Source organism: Oncorhynchus mykiss, chromosome 21 (genome assembly GCF_013265735.2).
Source record: "Oncorhynchus mykiss isolate Arlee chromosome 21, USDA_OmykA_1.1, whole genome shotgun sequence".
Taxonomy (NCBI): Eukaryota; Metazoa; Chordata; class Actinopteri; order Salmoniformes; family Salmonidae; genus Oncorhynchus; species Oncorhynchus mykiss.
Genome location: NC_048585.1, coordinates 47,152,387 through 47,175,922, shown reverse-complemented (window position 1 = coordinate 47,175,922; position 23,536 = coordinate 47,152,387). Strand labels below are relative to the sequence as shown.

Here is a 23,536-nt window from a genome sequence, read left to right as displayed (position 1 = left end):
ACATTCTTATTGGCGGACTCAACAGCCTTGGTTTCTCAAATGATTGCCTCGCCTGGTTCACCAACTCCTTCTCTGATAGAGTTCAGTGTGTCAAATCGGCGGGCCTGTTGTTCGGACCTCTGGCAGTCTCTATGGGGGTGCCACAAGGTTCAATTCTCGGGCCGACTCTCTTCTCTGTATACGTCAATAATGTCGCTCATGCTGCTGGTGATTCTCTGATCCACCTCTACGCAGACGACACCATTCTGTATACTTCTGGCCCTTCTTTGGACACTGTTAACAAACCTCCAGACGAGTTTCAAAGCCATACAACTCTCCTTCCGTGGCCTCCAACTGCTCTTAAATACAAGTAAAACTAAATGCATGCTCTCAACCGATCACTGCCCACACCTGCCCGCCCGTCCAGCATCACTACTCTGGACGGTTCTGACTTAGAATACGTGGACAACTACAAATACCTAGGTGTCTGGTTAGACTGTAAACTCTCCTTCCAGACTCATATTAAAAACCTCTTGGAACCACCCATCCCAGATCCAGGATAATTGTCATCAACTACGCTAAATAGCATAGCGCAACGGTCAAATAATCTTACTAGAAAATATTCATATTCATGAAATCACAAGTGAAATATAGCGAAACACAGCTTAGCCTTTTGTTAATCACCCTGTCGTCTCAGATTTTGAAATTATGCTTTACAGCAAAAACAATACAAGCGTTTGTAAGTTTAATCGATATACCAGCAAAACATTATGTACACCTAGCGGCAATTAACTTGGTCACGAAAATCAGAAAAGCAATCAAATTAATCGTTTACCTTTGATGATCTTCGGATGTTTTCACTCACGAGACTCCCAGATAAACAGCAAATGTTCCTTTTGTTCCATAAAGATATGTTTTATATACAAATACCTCCGTTAGAGGTTAAGCATCTCCAATCCAAAATTAAATCTAGAATCGGCTTCCTATTTCGCAACAAAGCATCCTTCACTCATGCTGCCAAACATACCCTCGTAAAACTGACCATCCTAAAGATCTTCGACCTTGGCGATATCATTTATAAAATAGCCTCCAGCACTCTACTCAACAAATTGGATGCAGTCTATCACAGTGCCATCCGTTTTGTCACCAAAGCAACATATACTACTGTAACAAAGTGCTGGGTTCGTGTCTGAGTCAGGCGCAGGACACAGGTTTGACGAAAAACACAAAAGTCTTAACACAAAATATTTATACAAAAAAAGGGAATATCTCCAACAAGGAAACATCACATAAAGAGAAAACCCTCCAACACACATGGTAACACAAAACAATCACGGACAAAACAGAAAGGTAGACGAGAGGTTAAATAGGGAACATAATAAGGGAATAGAAATCAGGTGTGCGTAATCAAGACAAAAGAAAAAAGGAAACATGGATCGGTGATGACTAGAAAGCCGATGACTTCGACCACCGAATGACGCCCGAACAAGGAGAGGAGCCGACCTCAGCCGAAGTCGTGTCAACTACCCACCACTGTGACCTGTACGCTCTTGTTGGCTGGCCCTCGCTTCATACTTGTCGCCTTACCCACTGACTCCAGGTCACCTGCAAGTCTAGGTAAAGCCCCACCTTGTCTCAGCTCACTGTGTACCATAGCAGCACCCACTTGTAGCACGCGCTCCAGCAGGTATATCTCACTGGTCACCCCCAAAGCCAATTCCTCCTTTGGCCACCTTTCCTTCCGGTTCTCTGCTGCCAATGACTGGAACGAACTGCAAAAATCACTAAAGCTGGAGACTCATATCTCCCTCACTAGCATTAAGCACCAGCTGTCAGAGCAGCTCACAGATCACTTCACCTATACATAGCCCATCTGTAAACAGCCCCTCCAACTACCTAATTCCCATACTGTATTTATTTATTTGCATCCCAGTATCTCTACTTACACATTAATCATCTGCACATCAACCATTCCAGTGTTTAATTGCTATATTGTAATTTACTTCGCCACCATGGCCTATTTATTGCCTTACATTGCCTTATCTTACCTCATTTGCTCTCACTGTATATAGACTTTTTGTTTTCTTTTTTCTACTGTATTATTGACTGTTTTGTTTAACATGGCATAAGTCATGAAAAAATGTGTAGCATTGCAGGAAATTTGCTTTAAAAACTGCAGAAATGCCTCCACAACCCCATGGCAAAATGTCTAGAATTGCAGGACATTTGCTGTAAAACTGCAACAACAACAAACAAAAAAACTCTGTAGAGCCAGCGTATTTGTTTAACTTTTGTCCCCCAAAAAATACTTGTTCTGTTACAGATTAAATGATAGTTTTTAATCCCGATGCTGAGTTACTGTGGGTTAATGTGTAGCGGAAAACACATAGCTAATAGGCTATGTGTTTGTATATCGACTGAGGTAAATGAAGCTACAGCAACCAATGTGATAATGGCTGTGGTCATTTTATATTGCTTTTGCTGTTCTCCAAATAGCATTTTAGATTTTCTATTGTATAGAAATGCAGTAAATGTGTCACGTTCTGACCCTAGTTATTGTGTTGTTTGTTTTAGTTGGTCAGGACGTGAGTTGGGTGGGCATTCTATGTTTTGTGTATCTAGGTTGTTTTTCTGTGTTCGGCCTAGTATGGTTCTCAGTCAGAGGCAGGTGTCATTAGTTGTCTCTGATTAAGAATCATACTTAGGTAGCCTGGGTTTCACTGTTGTTTTGTGGGTGGTTGTTTCCGTGTCTGTTTTACACCACACGGTACTGTTTTCGGTTTTCGTTATTCACGTTACGTTTATTGTTTTGTATGCAGTGTTCAGTTTATGTGTTTAATAAACAACCATGGACACTTACCACGCCGCATATTGGTCCTCCGATCCTTCTCGCCTCTCCTCTTCAGACGAAGAGGAGGAAAACCATTACAAAATGATCTTCAAATGTCTTACAATTTCCCAAATCCCCTGGCTACGGCCCTGGTGATATGTATTCAATACGTATGGAGGGATTTGTTATTATGTTGTACATGTATTGTATGTGATTGCCCTCATTTATAATGGGAGTGCCCAAGCATTGCCGTAATTTCGACCATGTATGAACTTTCATTCCAATCATGCACTTGCACAAATATATTGGCACCCTTGCACTTTTCTTAAATAATTCTCTATTTCTTCTCAAATATATTTAAATTGAAAAGGGTGCCAGCATATTTGGCCACCACTGTAAGTTGATACAAATCAAAAGTTTGATGATGGGTTGATTAGTGGAATCAGGTGTGTATGCTAGGGCAAAAACAAAAATGTGCACCCTTTTGGGTCCCCAGGACTAAGAAACACTGACCTAGAGATGTGACCTTATAATGGCTCACATGCATGAGAACATTACCTTCCAGGACATTAGCTTGTTTAATTATTCAATATACATTGAAATGAAATACCATTGCATGAATAAATTACGGTTCAGGACTGTCAGCAAGCAGGCACTGCTAAATGAGATTGTATTGTTTTTGAGACAATAGGTATTCCATCAAATTATTACATGATCAAATATGACAGTACGCCTGCATTTAATTTAAAACAAGGAAAGGCAGTTCAAAACAGATTAAGATATAGATTTAGTGATGCTTAAATTATCAAAAGAAAGTTCTGTAATGAATCTACAATATGCATTTCCCTACACAAAACTGTGATCTTACAACTCCTAAGGAATGCATTTTCATATGTATTTCATTAGAATGTGATTACATCTTGCTTATCCTCACACCCTATTTAAGAATCTTTCCCTTCAGGATGTCTGCTGGCAGCCAGATGAGTAAAAATGGCCTGACATGAAGGCTGATACGTAAGATGAATAAACGGACGTGATACTGCCAAGAGCAGTGTGCAAGTCTCTCTTTTCTTTTAAGATATCATAAAAATATTCCCGAGCACCGGCAACAAACCAACTCAGATGTGCAAAAATGTGCCTATTTTTAGGCCTACATGAAAAAAAGTATGTGATATAGCTAAATTATTAATAAACGTTTTCAATTTGCAAACAATGATACTCGGACATTACAAAGAGTATTGGAGATAAATGTGGGACTTGTTTTTTTTTTTCATCTCCTAGATGTACTTGTTAATCATTTCTACTTCAGCTACTTGGGGAAAATGGCAGGTTTTCGTTTGTAGGACAACATGAAGAAAATAATGTGGTCGATTCCAAAATCAACTTTTCATTGGCTAACAATCTGACTGAGCTCTTACAGAGATAATTAGAGGAATATTGAGGACTTGTGTTTTCTTCTCATAAACTTACTTTTTCATTATTACTTCTTCCTTTACACACTTAGCAGCCTTACAGCCTTACGGTCCACCTTCCAAAATGACGTGGCTCTCCATTCCTTTGTACCTATTTAGCATTTTAAGGAATGTTGGCTTTCTGCCAAGTTCTTTCCAACAGTGCTGTCTGTGCTTTGAAGTGGGAAAGAGACATATGGTAATTCAAAGCTAAAAACCTGCCATTGGACTTTTTTTTCCCAGCACTCAACTGATGTTTTCGCCCAACTATCCATCAAACCATAGCACCGAGAAAAATGGCCCTTCGCTAATTAGGAGGAGTTCACCCTCCTGAGGAGGACGAAACCATGCACGTCCTAGTTATTATGAAATAATGACTACTAATTAGTGCCAATAAACAACTACTGTCTGTATTCGGAGATAACCTCAGAATAACCCACTGCAAAGCAAACAGTATAATGTGGGAAACTTTAAATATATTCCTTGCAGGTTAGGTTTTGGCCTTTTTGTGATTCATGTGCTGTGATGTTCTTTTAGGTTTGTTATCACACTGGTGGTGTCTACTCAATGTGTTCCAAATCCATGGAACTCCACATATCTTCAAAGAGGAATACGTATGAGCTGATGACGATGCAGTCCCAACTAAAAGATCATTAACAATATGTAAATGCCAACTGGCTATGAAGCTATCGGCTGAGAGTTGGGATAAAAATGTCCAGAATGCTCTCCATTCCTAGAGGCAAAAGTAACGTGTGGTCTGTAAGAGCTATTCAACTAGACTCCCTCACTATACCGTGCTGCCACTATCACAAGGGCCTCGAAGGATTCTTAGCTCACATGAGGAGGGAATGACTGGAGCCAGGGAGGAAAGGGCAAGCGAGGGTGGAGGGGGTGAACGAGTTAGGGAGGAAGGGGTGCTGCGTGAGAAGTCAAATGACTTGGGTATGATGATCACATTCCAACATGAACTCATGAACCTGCAAGCGTAAACAATTAGGGATTAGCTAAAGGAGAGCTCCTGCATTGCATACCTTTTATTACCTTTAACGTTGTATCAAAAGTTGTGTTTTATCTGTGCAAATAAATAACCCAAATGAACTTATGACACTAGGTGTAATGAAACACATGAGTGACAGTAGCAGTACATCACGAAGGACAATGTAATTTATCTGTGAGAAATTGACTTGTGTTATTATAAGACTATTGTAATGATCGTTAGGTCGAGGTGGGGTCTTTTGCAATCACATCCAGATGAGTGGGTTGTATTAGTGATAAGGTCAACATAAATATATGTAGGCATAATAACATGCAAATATGGTTCCATTTTATTCCAAGTGACACTTAACCATGTACTGTAGCAGACCACACTTCTTTGTTGTTGCAGTGTACTTCCTTTGATTGTAATACTAATTTAGAGCAGTCACTCTATTTTGTGGTTTTCAATGTGGCCATGTAATTTAAGTGTAATCCCTTTTGACAACATGTGGTGAAATGAGTCCAGAAATTCATAAACATGAATTGATGGAGTTAAAACTGGAGGACAGCATTAATTCAAAAGCTTCCACAGGTGACATGCCAAATTATGTTTCACAGTAGGACTAGTGAAACAGTGTGCGTGACTACCTAACCTCTATCCCTCTCAGTCCAGTAAGAAATGTGATGTGATCACGAGGAGATCAGAAATCCGGGCAGTCATGCGCTAATCCAGTATTTAAAGGCCAGGGGGTTATTTGGCTGGTGTTGGGGCAATTAGTACAAGAGGGTCGGGCGGCATGGAAATACAAACGCGCACTGAATTGAAACAGAAAAATAACTTTGAAGTGATGAGGTTACGAGTAAGGTACTAACTAACGTTAGTGTGATTGAAGAAAGAGAATTGGGTGATCCATCTTTCCATTTAACTAACTTTCTGGTGTGTGTCTTTTTGCCTATTCGTGGCTATGTGGAAGTATGGCTTGCTGGTGCTCTTGGGCGCAGTGTTTGTGCGCGCGCAGTTTCCGAGGGAATGTGTGACTCCAGAGGGACTTCGGAGTGGTCAGTGTTGTCCATCCCCGTTTGGGGTCGCGAATGACGACTGCGGGTCCGCTACTGGACGTGGTCAGTGCATTTCGATAGCGGCAGACGCAAGTGCACACGGCCCCCAGTACCCCCACGATGGACGGGATGACCGTGAACGTTGGCCTATCCGCTACTTCAATCGAACCTGCCAGTGCAACGGGAATTTCACCGGTTATAATTGTGGCCGTTGTAGGCATGGATTTGCCGGGTTAAACTGTGACCAACCGGTTGCTGTTGGTACGTTTGTTTTTATCCCCTGAGAAACAAATATTGTAGATTCCATTACAAATGATTTTATGTTTTTACGCAATTGAAAGTGCATAGGGTTAATAACCTCCAATATGTGTCTAATTTAGTGGTGTGGTAAATCTCACACTTAAACAAATTTAACTGAGATCAACAGTCCATATATATGTTGATTAAAATAAGTAAATGATAGTCTACTACAAGCAACCTCGATACAAGGCACCACCACACCGTACTTTACGTACGGCCGCTCAACTGGTTGAAAATCAAATTCTGCACGGGATTATGGAAAGCATACAAACTTTACAAATGTCAAGGACACGAACGTCAATGGATTACATTTAGTTGCATTTAATGTACGATATAATGACATGTTTGCCTCATATTTAGGCAATTGTGTAGGTCTATGCGTAAAGGTTAACGGTACTATGGTTAGACTACCTGTCCTATCTATACCCAGTTGGCACAGACGTCAATTCAAAGTCCATTCCACGTTGATTCAACGTAATTTCATTGAAATTACGTGGAAACAACGTTGATTCAACCAGTGTGTTCCCAGTGGGTAATTTCTCTATTTCTTCCCACACAAGAATGTGCTCATTAACGCTTGACTGGTTTTAATCCTTCAGTCCGGAGAAACGTGATGCAGCTCAGTGCGGATCAGAAGCGAGCTTTCGTAACCGCGCTGGACCAGGCCAAGCGCGCGGTGCACCCGGACATTGTAATTGCTACCAGGCGGTACCAGGAGGTATTCGGTCCGGATGGAAACACCCCGCAGTTTGAGAACATCACCATCTACAATTACTTTGTGTGGACCCACTACTATTCGGTCAGCAAGACCTTCTTGGGGGCCGGCCAGCCGAGCTTTGGCGGAGTCGACTTCTCTCATGAAGGTCCGGGTTTTGTGACCTGGCACAGGTTTCACCTGCTCCAACTTGAGCGTGACATGCAGGTGAGATGGGGTACCGGCAATATGTCACTGTATACATGTAAAATATGAACTGAAATAATGCATCATAATGCAAATAACTTTTTTTTTTAGTGTGCCAACCACTGGGGGTTGATTATTCAATTGTATATCACAGTCTAATAGGCCATCATCTAATGCTATTATGGATTTTCACCACCAGCAAATCCATTTGAATCTGTATTTATTGCCCATCAATAGTCATTTCACTTTCCCTATTGTTTGTTGGAATTAGTGCCATATTAAAGGTGAGGATATCTTTCAAGAAGAAGCTATTTCCTGCCAAAATCAAGCAAGCTTAGCAGAAAATGTGCTTAGGCGTTACTAGTCTGAGCCTAGATTTCTCTTCTAATAGGGCACAACAGAGCATCTGTTGCCCAAGTCATTTACTGGATTGTGTATTAGTCATTGGTTCATTACTGACAAAGATTGTTTATTGTTTCCAAAGATCATTATCTTGGTCATTATCTTGACATAACTATATATGAGGCTATAGCAATAAAGGCAAATCATTGTTTCATACAATGAAATACATTGAATCAGTTGCAACTAAATATTGAGATTGTGGTATGTTGTTTGTTCAATTGAATGGAAATAATGCAGCCACGATATACTCCTCTATGCCCATTTGTAACTATTTTCATTGCAGTTTATTAAGGGGTTTCTAATTGCACAATATGATTATTATAATTGTGTGCTCTTTATGTAATTGTTTCTTACCCTACTTTCAATTTAGGATATGCTGCAAGACCCGTCCTTTGCCCTGCCCTACTGGAACTTTGCCGTTGGTGGAAGCACCTGTGACATCTGCACAGATGACCTATTGGGAGCGAGGAGCAACCTCGATATGAATTCCATCAGCACCAACTCCATCTTCTCCAACTGGAGGGTGATCTGTGAGAGTGTGGGGGACTATGATACACTGGGGACCATCTGCAACAGTAAGCCTTCCGTAGTGCTCTCATATCCTTCCAAGTTTTGAAGAGAACCCCCTATATGGTGGGTAGAAGTTGTCTGTAGGCACAGATGTTAAAATCTGTAAAAGTCACTGAGATTATATAAATATGCTCAGTAAGGTTGAAAAATGACCAGAACATCAAGGGACGTGTAGTGTCCCTTTGAGCAACTTCACCATTCCATATTGTGATACCTGTTGATTACTATCATTACTTGCTTAAGCCTGGTTCAAGTGTTGGTGCTATTGGCGCAACACCTTGTCAGAACACTAGGGGAAGCAATGAGCTTGTCAACATTAGTCCCCAAGCACTATCTCCATCTCAATTAATCTTTCCTCGATTCCTTGCATCCCCTCTCCTCGTCTCCTCAAAAACCCATCAGAGAACAAGATTCAAAGTGGAGAGGCCTTCTCCTCCAACAGGGTGATTTCCAGAAGGAAGGAAGGAAGGAAAATAATGAAATATCTAAATAGTATTTAAACATGGCCCTGGTGTGTTTTCAGCACTTCCCAAGCCCATTTATTATTCAGTCTATTAACCCAGGTTACTAAGACCACCCTTTTAACCCTCTCCTCTCTCTCCACCCAGATACTGAGACCACCCCCATCAGGAGAAACCCAGCTGGAAACGTGGCCCGCCCCATGGTGCAGCGTCTCCCTGAGCCCCAGGATGTGGCAGACTGCCTGCAGGTGAACACCTTTGACACCCCTCCCTACTACTCCACCTCTTCAGAGAGCTTCAGGAACACCATCGAGGGTGAGTGGCTATTGCTGGTCTACACCAATAGATATAGTAATTCACATTGAAACACACAGATATCACTACACTTCCTGTAGTGTACATAGGCTCACACACACTGAACGTTGAGGGTTGTTGTGCATGATGATACACATCGAAACACACGCACGCATGCACACACGCAACAGAGTACATTCTGTTCTGTCCCGAGCAGGGTGTGAACCAACAAACTTCTGCACACGATAACACACGCAACTCAAAGCCAACTGTCTTAGAGCAAGAGTCTAGACACTCTGAGAGATTTAGGTCTTAGGGAAGGTGTGAAAACACCCATTTCACTGGTGTACTCCTGCCAACATGCTACTGGCGAGATTCACATCCACTACACACAGTTTCCTGTATTTAATCCACAAGCTACCTGTGTTGTGTGCACAGGCTATAGTGCCCCCCAGGGAAACTACGACCCAGTGGTACGGAGCCTTCACAACCTGGCCCACCTGTTTCTGAACGGGACAGGGGGACAGACCCACCTCTCGCCCAACGACCCCATCTTCGTACTTCTCCACACTTTCACGGATGCCATCTTTGACGAGTGGCTCAGGAGGCACGCCCCTGGTAACGGATCCCATCCTCCTGTCAATCTCATGTTCAATACCTGATCTGTTGTCTTCATGTATTGGCTTTGTAAGTGCTTGCTTGTCTGAAGATACAATGTTCTTCTATGTACTTGACTATGCGGTTCAGGCCGTTTCTAAATTACATGGTAAAATGGTAATTATACAACAATTACACGATTACTATGCACCCTTTGTTTATCTCTGGCAGGATTTTTTCTTTGTACATCAGCGGCACATGTTCATATGCTGACTCTTAACGGATACATTTTGCAGATTTGGCAGTCTATCCTTCAGAGAATGCCCCCATTGGTCACAACAGGGGGTACAACATGGTTCCCTTCTGGCCTCCAGTGACCAACGCTGAGATGTTTCTTACAGCCCCAGAGAACCTTGGCTACTCCTATGAGGCTGAATGGCCAGGTGTGTATAATGTCAATATAAATACAGGCTGAATGGCCAGGTGTGTATAATGTCAATATAAATACAGGCTGAATGGCCAGGTGTGTATAATGTCAATATAAATACAGGCTGAAGGGCCAGGTGTGTATAATGTCAATATAAATACAGGCTGAATGGCCAGGTGTGTATAATGTCAATATAAATACAGGCTGAAGGACCAGGTGTGTATAATGTCAATATAAATACAGGCTGAATGGCCAGGTGTGTATAATGTCAATATAAATACAGGCTGAAGGACCAGGTGTGTATAATGTCAATATAAATACAGGCTGAAGGACCAGGTGTGTATAATGTCAATATAAATACAGGCTGAATGGCCAGGTGTGTATAATGTCAATATAAATACAGGCTGAAGGGCCAGGAGTGTATAATGTCAATATAAATACAGGCTGAATGGCCAGGTGTGTATAATGTCAATATAAATACAGGCTGAAGGGCCAGGAGTGTATAATGTCAATATAAATACAGGCTGAACGGCCAGGTGTGTATAATGTCAATATAAATACAGGCTGAATGGCCAGGTGTGTATAATGTCAATTAAATACATTATGGATATTTGTCTTGTCTATTATATACAGTCAGGGCCGGAATTATTGGAAGCCTTGATAAAGATGAGCAAAAAATACTGCATAAAATAAATAATACAAATACTGAGCTATATTGTATGTGAAAAAGGGAAAATTATATATTTTATACTAATACAATTAGAAAGAGATTTTGTTTAGAAAGTGATAGATCCACCACCATATTTTATATATATTGTCCCATTGTTTTGTAGCTCAGTTTTTATTACATTTTATACCGTTTTTTTTGCTCATATTTGTCAAGTGTGACAATAATCATGGACCTGACTTTATATGCAATGTTATGCTTATAGCTTGTTATGCTTACAGTTTCTTCATTGTAGCTATTTTGGTAAGTCGTCTGTCTGTCTGTCTCTTTGCGAGTTTCACATTCCATATGACGAATGTAAATGTTATAAATCTTGTCTCGTCTCGATAGCTGCTCCTTTAACTTTGACTGAGATCATCACCATTGCCATCGTGGCGGCCCTGGTCGTCGTCGCTGTAATCTTTGCTGCCACCACATGTGCCGTGCGCTCCCACTCTTACAGCAAACTGGAGGGCCGCCAGCCCCTGCTGGGAGAACAGTACCAACGCTACGACGACGACAAAGGCCAATCCGTGGTCTGAGCTGTACGTGAAACTACAGGGTTATGTTCGTTAGGGCACGCTTTTTGCGCAACATGAGTCCATCCCTGTTTCTGTCAATTTTCTCCTGTTTCGTGCCTAATGATCATGACCAAGGCTTAGCTGAGCGTCACATATGGTCAAACTTTTGTATTGTTAGCAGTTATGTTTTCATAATTTTAAATTGAGTTTAAAGTGCCGTAGAATATGCATCACAAACTGTATTCCGGGAGTGGCCAAATGTTGCCAATGCAGTGTGGGTTGAATGTAGTCTGTAACAAAAACCTGAACACTGCGGTCCTCCCATTGCCAAGTTTTACCACCACTGCTGACTGCTGTAGTACATGATATGGAATCTTATTGACTGCATCACTCATTCTACTTTACGGAGTGCCTTGACCTGTATACCTACAGATTCTGAGTATAACGATGGTTTTCTGTAAATTTGTAAACATATTTCGGTCAAAATTGAACTTATTTGTAATTCCATTGACAATATTTGGTGATTAAACAAAATAAAAGGTTAAGAATCTGTCTTGCATTATTAGAATTTCTGCAACACTTGTGGAGTGCAATGTCATCGTTCATACACATTCTCTCCTTATGTGCCATGACAGCTGAGAGCAAATTACTATGTGGACGAAGTAGAAACAAATAGAATGTAATTTAATAAAATAGGGAAAACGAAAGGATCCTCATTCTCATTAAGTTGTATAGCCTACTTTGCCATTCTTGTGACGGTAATGTCAATTCTCATGTAGTGCCACAAGGGGGTAGAAGTGTGAAGTCCAATACGACTTGAAAAAGAGTCAATAAGGGTTCAATTAATTTGTGTTGCTTTGAAGAAATACATAATTATTAGTCAGGTCAAACTTAGGTTCATTTGCTTGCTTTAAAATCGTTCAAGATAGCTTTTTAAAAAGTATTGATTTTATTATGCTGTTTTAATAACAATGTATGCAAACAGGCCATTAGGATGGCTACACAACATTGGTTTGAATTCAAATAAATTCAGAAATACAGTTAACTGTAGCCTACTTCACTGACATGAAATGGCAATTGAATCCGTTTTATGATTGAACTGATGATACTGATGAAAATACTGTCGGCTACCATATGGGTGGGTGTATTTTGTGCACCATACACAAAAATATATGCTGCAACAATTGCCTTATCATTACGGCAAACAGGCGTAGTTTTATAGTCCCACTTGTCCGGGGTGTAAGGTTTCAGTCATAAACTGTGTGGTTGAGCAGCACGTCGTCATCCTACTGTGCCGCTCCGTGGTACGAATATTGTTTCAATGGTCACGGCTGACATCCCGGCGCAAGGGACTTCTGAATCTCTCAATTCACGTCTGTAGTGGCTGTGCTACAGGAATAACAGGGGTTGTTTCTATTTTGTTTTGAATTGCACTCTATATTTTGAGTTGGTGATAAGAAGTGGATTGGGAAACTGTGTTACTGTGCGCCTATGGATATAGCAGTCGCTTTCAACATCAGACCACTAAGACCATCCGGGCTATGACCTTTTCTTTGGAAGTGAAATCAGACGGAGCCGTCAAGCCACTGAACCCCATCATTTGCTCTCTGTGTTATTTCTACTGCACGTAGCATATATCGTTTTTTCGTTTATATTCTTATTGCAATTATATCATGGAAGAGGACAACGTGTTATCCGATTTTAAGGACATTGAGAAAAAGTTGGGTCGCAATGTTCCTGAAAGTCTCATTCGTTCCCTAGCGGGAGGACATCATCATCACGACAAACATGAGGATAGAAAACCGGCGACACCGAAGAACCGCTCAAACTCTTCTGACTTAAAACGACTGGAGAGCAAGATATTATTTTTGAAACAGGAAATGGTAGGCTATGTGGTTGCCTTAAAGATGCAACTTCAAATATATGTCCGTCTGTCGCTGTTGGGTCAGTGAGTTGTTTCGTGCAGTAAGCCTATAATAAAGTTTATTGAATACCGAAGCAGACATCCAAATCCGGTACAATTGCAATTCGGACCCAGGCTTTTTCAAGTCAGTTCACTGCTCCTTCAAAACCATGCTGTATATTCATTGGTGCATTGCATTAAATGCAATTGACCATCGACACAAGATAACAAAAAAAGCGTTTAGCTGCAGTAGTCTAGTTGTTGCAGCTGTTTGCTTTAGGCTTTAATGGAACTTGGACGTTACGTTTGTTCACTGACCTGTGATATCATAACTCGGCATTGTTATGCAGTAACTTCCAGACGACTGATGGCAATCCAACTGTATTGGCATTGTGTTCATAGGGTATATTTGGCATCTCAGAAGTTTATGGATGACTTAAAATGCCGCCTGGTCGCAAGGCATTGGAAATAATAGTGAGTGGCATGTCTTATTTATGTCTAATTGACTTCCACTGTAACTCCATCATCTGAAATAGAAGTAGGATATACACACTACAGGGTACAGTTTTTTTTGCCATATTTCTGGCAGTCATTTAATACATAACAAGACAATGGGAGTCGGTGTCTCAATCCCAAAACTATCAACATTGCCCCACCTCTTAAATAACCAATTCTATTGAGTATTGAGCTATATCTATGGATTTAGTGATGTTTCTCACCCTCTATCAGCTACAGATGTGATGCCACCTAGTTGGCGAAAGCCATTAACACTTTCTCTCTACACATAACAACAATGCATAGTTCTTAACTGACTTGCCTAGTTAAACAAGGGTTAAATAAAAAAATAATTGTCCGGTATCACACAGGCAGACAATTCTCACCTCAATTAACGCTCATTTACACAAATTCCAAACTCAACAAAAATACAGGAGGATAGCCTGGAATTCAAATTGATTATCACTTGGATTCCATGCTACTACTTGCCTTGTTTGACCCCCTGTATTGAGGAGACCCCCCCCCACCCCCTTTAAGGCTTAAGGTCAGTCAAGGCATTAGGACCCTTGAACAGATGGTCAAATTGACAGTTTGTACAGAAGGGTACTGTGTTATTGCCTGGTTAACCAACTGAAGAAAAATACCTCTCTCATGTTCGTTTCCATGTCATTGAAAGGGTGGTTCATAATACGATTATGATGACAGGCCCAGTAAACTATAATAACAGAGAAGATATCCCACCCGGGAGTGCATTTTGCCGGACACAAAGGCGTATCGTGATGTAGGAAAGCTAGTCTTTGTCTTCTGACTGGACAGTCAAAAATGATATTGATGACAATGACTGAAATATATCCACCATGCTCTCTTGGGAGTAAAGCAGAAAAATACCAGTATTATTCCATTCAGTTGAATTACATTTAAAACAAGTATAGTCCGCTGTGCTCCCTAGTCCCTACTATAGTGAATGGCACATTTGGGCCATCTAAGGCTTTTGCTCTGCTGTCACTTCTTCAATCCAATTAGGCTGCTTTTCTCTTGGCCATTTGGCCGACCGATTAACCGACTGGTTCTCTTTACAATATACATGGAGGGATCAACAGTTTGTCAAATCTGTATAGGGTTGACCTGTGTCGCCTGTAACTCCAGTTTTAGACAAAAGTCCAGAATAATGTAACTAGTTTTAAACAGAATTCAGAAAATATCTTAAACATATATCATAAGTAAGTATTGTTAGATACTAAATCAATGAAGTTCAATTTCAATGACTAACAAACAGGCAGCAGTAAATTACATTAGCTATACCCATCTTGTGATTCACCACCCCATTCAAGCCAACTCTAATTGACACTGCTAATGCTTCTGTAAAATTCCACTATGCTCCGGCTGGGCGTCTGTGCACACATAAAGGACAGGTTATATCCGTAAGCAAACACTGGCAGCATTATGAGCTAGTCATGATCCACTCCCAAAAATGGCACTGTTTTATAGCCAGCCAGCTGTCCGGGCCATTGTATCAGCCTTGTCAACCACCATCTGGCATAAGGCTTTTTGACTGGCTCGAGACTGCTGCTACTGACTGTCCATTGGTGTAAACGGCTGTCTATTTGTCACTAGTAGCCAGGGAAAATCTTATTGTGAAGTGATAAATCAATGGTGGTACTGTATGGGTGTCAGGGTGAGAATGTCCTGCTATGCCCTCACATAACATGCTGTTACATGCCAAGGACGGAGTGATTTCCTGTGGCATGCTTTTTTGTTTTACCTTTGTCCTTGTCCACATGCCAAAGAGTAGAGTGGTGTCTTTACAATCCCCAAGGGACAATTAGCTTTTTCAGCATTACTTTGCCAACTCAAAATACATGCTGGTGATGTTCTTCTCACAAGAATGGAATAGGAAAGCAGTGAATTTAGAAAACAAATACGATTGTAGGCCTAAATGTTGGAAGTGTGATATTGTGTGTAAATGTTGCCAGTAAAAATCTAAAGTCCTAAAATGAATCTCCTTCTAACACCAAACGCAGGCCCACCTCCGTGCAATCGATGTCAAGCTGATGCAGCAGCTGATGTCAATCAACGAGGGCATCGAATCCATCAAATGGGTGATGGCGGACAAGGGGGGCCTAGCCAGTCGTGAAAGCAGCCTGACCGGCAGCCTGTACAGCCTAACGGACAGCGAGGACGACACCTCTCCACGCGGCAGCTTCACCAGTCTGCATGACGGAAACAGTGACGGATTGGATGGGATATCCGTGGGCAGCTATCTGGATACGTTGGAGGAGTTAGCCGAGGACCTTCCAGACCACCCTTCTCCAACGGATCTTAATCTCTTCTCAGATATACCCATCATAGAGAACAAGACTTTCAGCAAGCCACCCATGCAAGTCAGAGTGGATTCCGATGAGTACTATTGCTTTGGATAGTGCTATCAATAGTGCCATCAAGCGTTATCAATGAGTTGGCATGGTAATAGTTCATTACAAATGTTTCATACGTTGTCTTGTTCATTGAGCTCGCTGTGGGAAATATAGCACATGGATGTTTCCCTTGATGATCTGTTATTTTCCTGCTGCTAAGTATTCTACAGTGACATTTAAGTTGACCTTTATTTAATAGGCAAGTCAGTTAAGAACAAATTCTTATTTACAATGACGGCCTACCGGGGGGAACTGCCTTGTTCAGGAATTTGTTCAACGCTCTAACCACTAGGCTACCTGCCGCCCCTTGTAAAACCATTTAAGTTGGTTTACAAGGGGCAAATACTCAGTTGTGCTAGTTTGTATCATAAAACCAAATTCTTTTTTTGTCTTTGATGCATTTCCTCCTCACTAAACTTTAGCCACTTGTCGCCAGTTCGGAAGAGATTTAAACATCATTGAGAATTCAACAAAGGTGCAATTTATCTGCCCCCAACAATATGAACTACAACCACAATCAACAGGTCTGAAACAAACATTTTTTTTTAAATAAAGTAGTGCACTCTCATCCTCATCATCTTTGGTGTTGCGTTCAAGTGCTCTTACCAAGACCCTCCCCTTGAATGCTCCAGAAGCGTTGAGGCGACTCTTTTGTTGTTTGTTTTGTTGTTAGAACAGCACGACTGAATTGGCAAAAATGTGATGTGTTTTTCACAAAATGTTCATTCAGTGCACTCTGACTGTACTCCAAAGAGTCTGATACCTCGGTATCTAAGTAAAAAAGAGACTATGTCTTTGGTTAGCCGCTCATCCATCTGAACTAAGTTAATGTAGTAGATAAGGAATTTGTGGTCATTTGGAGCATTAGTGGTTCCGTGCGGAGACATCGACTGGACTGGTTTAGTGCGGCAGAAATACCGTTTTCCCTCAAATAGAGGCTGTATCATTCAAGTGCAATTTGTGAACATGCCAAATCACTGTATTTTAGCTCATATACTAAATATGGAAGCTAGTAAAATGAAAATGAAACATACATTTTTACAGTTATATGCTTACATATTTAACATTGGACAGATACATTGTTCTTGCTGGCTTTTTTATTTAGACAGATGGCAGTCGAATTGCCATGCCAACAAGGTCATTATTTTACTCTTTTTGTTTTGTTTTACCACAAGAGATGAATTGCAAACCATTTACAAAGTGGAATTCTTGACATTCACAACACTCAGTTAATTTAATAACTAGATAGTATTTGTCGATCACAGTTTATAACTTACTGTTGAACCAGTCAACTAGTTAAATGACTGGTAACTAACAAAATTCAAGTACAAAAGTAATGCCATTTATTTCTGTACAAAGATGATGTAGCTTTAAGCTCCACTTTCTGTGTCGATTCACATTACCTGTGAGTATTGTTTCATGTTGCTTTACTTTTTAACGCTGTAATTTATTGTTTTTATTGGTGTTGTTGAAAGGTTTTTTGGGGAAAATAATAAATAATATATTGTGATGGTCTTCTTTCTCAGTTTCCTTCTCACACACACACACACTGGTTCACACAATGACCATTTTCTGGTAACATGCAATTTAGTGGAGAGAATTGTTGGATTATTTATTAAAACCACAGAAGCGATTATATGCAGATTTTTATGATGAGGCAGTCTTGCTCCATTTTTGTCAGACTAGTGAAGTTCCAACATGTGGCAATTTGACCAATGTACCATAGATAATTGTACCCAGTTAGAGCTAGATTCTATCAGATCCGAGCTAACTGACACCCGCATAAATGGTTGTTTTGGCTGTGTCGGAGGTGGAACTGGGTTAGATCTGTCAAATCTAAAAGCGGCTCCCGACATTATACCTAAAGTGGACATTGCCATTGGCTGCATAGAGTCGCATTAAGAGAAATCCCATGCAGCCTTGTTCACAAATTCGAACACTGTGAGATATATAGTAATCTACACCTCGATTAGGCAGATAGAAATCCTCTTTATTTTGTTTAATGATGTCCAATTTGAGCTTCATTATTTCTATATAGCCTACACTTTCTCATTCTGAACTTCTAACGCAAGTGGGATGGGTGTGGCTTCGTGACTGAGCAGCTGCTCACTGATTTGGCAGCTCCAATGCAGTTGCACATAGGACACCGCCAAAACATCAGCTATGTGGGTGTCGGCTATCGCCGGTTAACGCTAGACCTGATTAAATCTAGGCCTTTGTCTTTTAATCTCCACACTTTACATTACTTGAAAAAACACAACTCGAAGAGGGCGATTCATATCCTAAATTCTGGAAATGGTAGTTCACTTTCTTTTTAAAAACCTGTTCAACTATTAATGGAAGGAACCCCATTTGGGATTACACTTTAGTAACGACTTAACTTCTCATGAACGAAGCATCATTTTACTATAACTAAACCTCGGGAGTATTCATCACACAAAATTATAGTCGGATCAAGTCAATAAAAACGAATGTCCGTCAGAGAGAAGACAGAAACACAAAATGAGTGCTACCCACAGCATGTTTTATGGACATTTTAATTCACCACGCTGGCTTGTTGGATGCTAAGGGAGATAATTGAATTTCAAGACCGGAGTGTACATATATTCATTGGAAAGCGGAGGCCCTTGTGGCACGATGAGCTGCCCCACTACATTCCAGTTCCCACACAGTGATGACATCACCATCTGCTCTATTTAACACTGCAGCTAACCCATATCACCTATCACGTCTTTTTTCTAATGAGACTACAACGATCTACTCTATTTAACTGCATACAATATCACTTCTCACTTTATTTTGGCGTTAAAGACAGCCATTGTGGTCACACACGCCCCTGTGAGTCACAGATAATTCTGATGATGGGCAGCATGCAAGATAAATACAAATACCCTTGCAAGGGGTTTAATATAATTTCATATTGGTTCAAATTACATGTTTTCCTTAACATTGGAGGTGAAGGGATTAGTGAAGAATCACCGTTAAAAACTGAAATAGGAAACGCATTGAATTGGTATTAATCACTGCATAAGGATTGGGAGGAATTACAGTACTTCTCAGTTAATACCACAATGATTTGTGTTTAGCTGCAGCATAGAAAATGCCTTTTGTGCTATATGTTTGGGTGTCTAAAGTATTGGTCACATACTGTTTACCACTTTTATGATAGCTCTTTCTCTTTCTTCAGCCTCACACCATATTGTCTGAGATCACCCTGTACTGGTGTTAAGCGAGGGGAAAATTGAGCATACTCTTGATTCCCTTAACTTGACGATCCAACACATTTCCATGACTAAAAGCAAAGCAGCCTTATCTCGGCTTCTCAGGCCTTTAGCACACTTGTCAAGACTTAACAAAGCCAAACATACCACCCCAGAAAGCCTTTTTGAATGACAGTGTGACCTCTGTTTGACCATATTCAATTAGAAAACAGACAATGTACCATCATCATTTCCTGTCAATGAATCTTAACTTTGTCGCCACTGGCTATTCTTTGACTATCCCCTTCAGGGAAACAGAATGACTAGACCTAGTGGCTCATAAAGTAATTGGAGGATTTCAAGAAACAAGAACAGGTTCCTCAGGTTGATTTGCTAATAACCCCTTCTATGCATCGGAATTCCTGAGAGAAGGGCATGGTACACCACCCATGTACAGTTTTTGGGTATTTTGTATTTGAAAGGCGGGGATTAAAAGCTTACTTTCTCTCCACACGCTCATATTCCTTTAGCACCTTTGTGACAAAAGATTCTAAGACTGTCTCTTTCACATTAACATTCAACACGTCAAGTCTATCTCTCTAAATACTGACTCAGCTAAACATGGCGTTGGTTGCTAGTGCAAACAATGCAAAGACAAGGGCTCTCTTTGACACAGCATGGGGTTCAACAGTTTACTGTTCACCTTCAACAGAGGTGTGTCAACCCAATGAATCACAGGGTGCACGTGCTCCTTCAATTTGGTCAACTCTTAATGTCAGGACAGTGTCAACAGAAAAGTGGCAAATCTGATGTCGAAGAAAGGCAGGTTTTACATCATATATTTTGTTAGTGTAAAAAAGCCTGTTGAATCAAAATACAATTTTAAAGATTGAATTCGGTATTTACAGACAGTCAAGGTATTGAATATGGTTAATTCATTTTCCCTTAATTTACTCCTTGGACCTTGAACTAAGGGTGGATTTACATTAGCAAAATATGTCTAGTGAGATCTACAGTATCTTCAACATCAGATTTGCTAATTTTGTGTTTACACTAGCCTTAGATATTGAGAAAAATGTACTTTCTATAGCTGTGATATGTGGTTGTCCCACCTTTCTATCTTAAGATGAATGCAATAACTGTAAGTCGCTCTGGATAAGATTGTCTGCTAATTGACTAAAATTCTAAAATGTAAAATGTGTGAGTGCAGCGTTTGGCATACCGTATATATATATATATGACAAACAAAATAAGGATATGAATTGAGCTTCTCATCTAAACCATGTTGTGCATAGTATTGCACCCTTTATTAACTCAATGATTCACAAATGTGTGGATATTTTAAGCCTTCCATTTTCAATTTGGCTAGCAGAGAAAAAATGTGTCTACTAACGCTACCAAAATCACATAGAAACGTGAGTTATAGATCTGTCATTATCATTGAAAGCAAGCCTAAGAAGTGGTAGATATGTTCTATGTGCGCTATTTCTGTGCTTCGCGTTCTTAAGTTTTGTTTTTGTCTCTTTAACTTTTGATTTTGTACACCAGCTACAAACAGCTGAAATACGATATTTTTGGTTATTGAAAATATATTTCACAGCGGTTTAGATGGTAAAATGATTCCCTACACAATCCATTGCTTGTTTTGTCACATAAGCTATTAGAATTTTAGCAACCAGGAAATGGCAGGAGTGATTTCTGCGTATTGCACCTTTAAGGTAATTCATGTAATTCTTGCAGGGACATGTGGTGTGTAAGAGCCTTGTCTTTACACTGTACCATTCAGAGGGGGTTATGTGGTGTAGATGTCTCCCACACTACCTCCGGAGGACATCCCTTAAAGAGATATTTGAATCTAGATTTGTCTGTTTACAACACACACGTATCTTTCCTTGGACCTAGATTGTGTCCTCAAAGTAGTGCAGCGTAAAGAGGCCCCAACAAGAGCGTCAGGAAAGTTCAGAGAACCACTTTTTTTCTCAGCACCTTAATGAACCATATTCTAACCAGGTGGTTGAATAGGCTATCTGCTAATAATCAGCTCCCTTCAGTCCTGTCTTGTCATGGCTGTTGAACTATGTACTGTATTTCCTATTCACGTCATGCGGTCCGCCAGAACACAGAGAGATGTTAGAATTGTTTTGGAAGCTAAGGGAGTCGGCTAAAAGTCATAAAACGGACCTGTTTGGCATAGTAATTCCATATTATTATAAGAGGCCTTGGTAAGGCCACATTTTCAGGGATATAGAAACATAGATCACTTCTGTCTCCATACTAATTTTGTATAGAAATGCCAAGGCTATGTCAAAGATCCTTCCTCCAAAAGACATTTCTTTGTACTAAATGTCATAATAATTCACAATTGATACACAATTTCCTCTGACATTTCTGTTCCAGATTCACACGGAATGATCCCACAACGGGGCAAGTCATGCCCTTGTCTCGACTACATCCGAAGGGAAAGATACGCATGGGAAACAAACACAGGGGGCCTAGCTATCTCCGAGTCAAAAAGATCACACAAGTCCAAAACAATGATTTATTCATTCAAGTAGCTTGGCCCCAATTACTTCCCTCCTGAGCAAATAATTACACCGACATGCGTCTGAGAAAAAGAGCTTCCAATGGAGATCCATTAACAAATTAGACACTGTATTTGGGCCTGTGCCACCAGGCTTGGGATACCAATATCATGTGGTATCTGGGGAACTGTCACCATGCGACACTCAGGACACAGGATATGGGTTAGTGTAGTAGGGGGATCAAAGGGGGTCCGTACAGCAAAGGCAGGGGCCCCTGCAAACAGGAAGGAAGGCACAGATATAGACGTCTCAAACAAGAATCCCAAGTCAATTTAAAAGTCATTTAATAAGATAACTGTCATTATACTATGTGCTGTGCTATATCAACGAGGCAATGTTTTCCTGGCATTGAGAGAATATTGAAAGTGGTTGAAAATGTACTTCTGATGGATTATTTTCAACCTCTAAACAAAGTATTAGTGTTAATGCCTAGCTCAACAAATTGTATACTTTATCTCTTGGTTTGGCTAATGCTTTTGGATCTGTGGCCCCCATAGCAAATCGGATCCATTGTCAGCCTGCCATTTCGCATTCCCAGACATAAAGGAGTGCATGTTGGGAGATGTATGAACCTGTGTGGAAAACTTAATAAGGGTGGTCCTTTACCATGAATATCTTGTTTCTTCCTCGGGAAAAATACTTAGGGAATGTCAAGTTTAACCACACTGCGATTTGCTAATGCCAGTCAACTTCACAGCCACGCCAAATATTTCAGACCAATTAGATTACTCCTCATACATAACTGGAGAACTCTCAACTGTGACGCCCACAAGTGTTGTGAAAATGTCCCAAATGTTTAATGCATCTCTAGTGTAAAATAAGCCCTAGTTGAGCACTTTCCCATCACTCATCAGAATATGTTATTGTATTGTTAACCTGTTGCAATACAAGCTAGACTAACAATGGGAGCCTCTGGTTTGGAACAGAAACGCTTTGTCTGAAGTTTACTACAATTTCCATTGTGGAAAGTTATGGGAAGCTCAATATACAAATGCCCACCACTCTGAGAACTTATTACCCTCAAGTCTATTGTGGTGTATTCCACACACAGTAAACTTTTCTGAGACATTTATCAGATTTTAGAGTGGGTCATTCCCAAGTACTACAGACATTCCCAATCGAAGGACATTGAAAATGCAAAAGATCACTTCTTCCCCTATGGTTTTTCCAAGGTAAACTATGGAGAATTGTTAAGTATATTTATTATGTCATTAACATGATCCAAAGTGTCATTAACATGATCCAACAAGGCCCAGATCCCCGTTATTTGCTGGAGAAGGAAACACAGATTTAGCGGAAAGAGATCAGGGTGCGTTGTGAGGATCAGAAGACGAGTGGCTAACCTGCCCATGTGTAACGGTCGTCGTATGAAGAAGGTGTGGACCAAAGCGCAGTGTGGTATGTGTTCATGATTTCTATTAACTGAACACTGAAATACAAAACAACAACATGAATAAACGAAAAACCGA

At 40.6% G+C, this 23,536-nt stretch overlaps 2 protein-coding genes across 2 annotated transcripts; both read left to right on the top strand.

Annotated features, from left to right (window-relative positions):
* Positions 1–5,981: 5,981 nt before the first annotated feature.
* Positions 5,982–12,023, top strand: LOC110500604 (5,6-dihydroxyindole-2-carboxylic acid oxidase). Its single transcript, XM_021578053.2, has 7 exons — positions 5,982–6,555; positions 7,194–7,516; positions 8,268–8,472; positions 9,076–9,243; positions 9,661–9,840; positions 10,116–10,262; positions 11,304–12,023. The coding sequence occupies exons 1-7, from the start codon at positions 6,201–6,203 to the stop codon at positions 11,492–11,494; spliced, it is 1,569 nt and encodes a 522-aa protein (XP_021433728.1). The 5' UTR covers positions 5,982–6,200; the 3' UTR covers positions 11,495–12,023.
* Positions 12,024–12,723: 700 nt separating this feature from the next.
* LOC110500603 (leucine rich adaptor protein 1-like) lies at positions 12,724–17,800 on the top strand. The gene is made up of 2 exons (XM_021578052.2): positions 12,724–13,356; positions 15,893–17,800. Exons 1-2 carry the CDS (start codon positions 13,147–13,149, stop codon positions 16,289–16,291), a joined length of 609 nt encoding a protein of 202 aa, XP_021433727.1. The 5' UTR covers positions 12,724–13,146; the 3' UTR covers positions 16,292–17,800.
* The last annotated feature ends 5,736 nt before the right edge of the window (positions 17,801–23,536 follow it).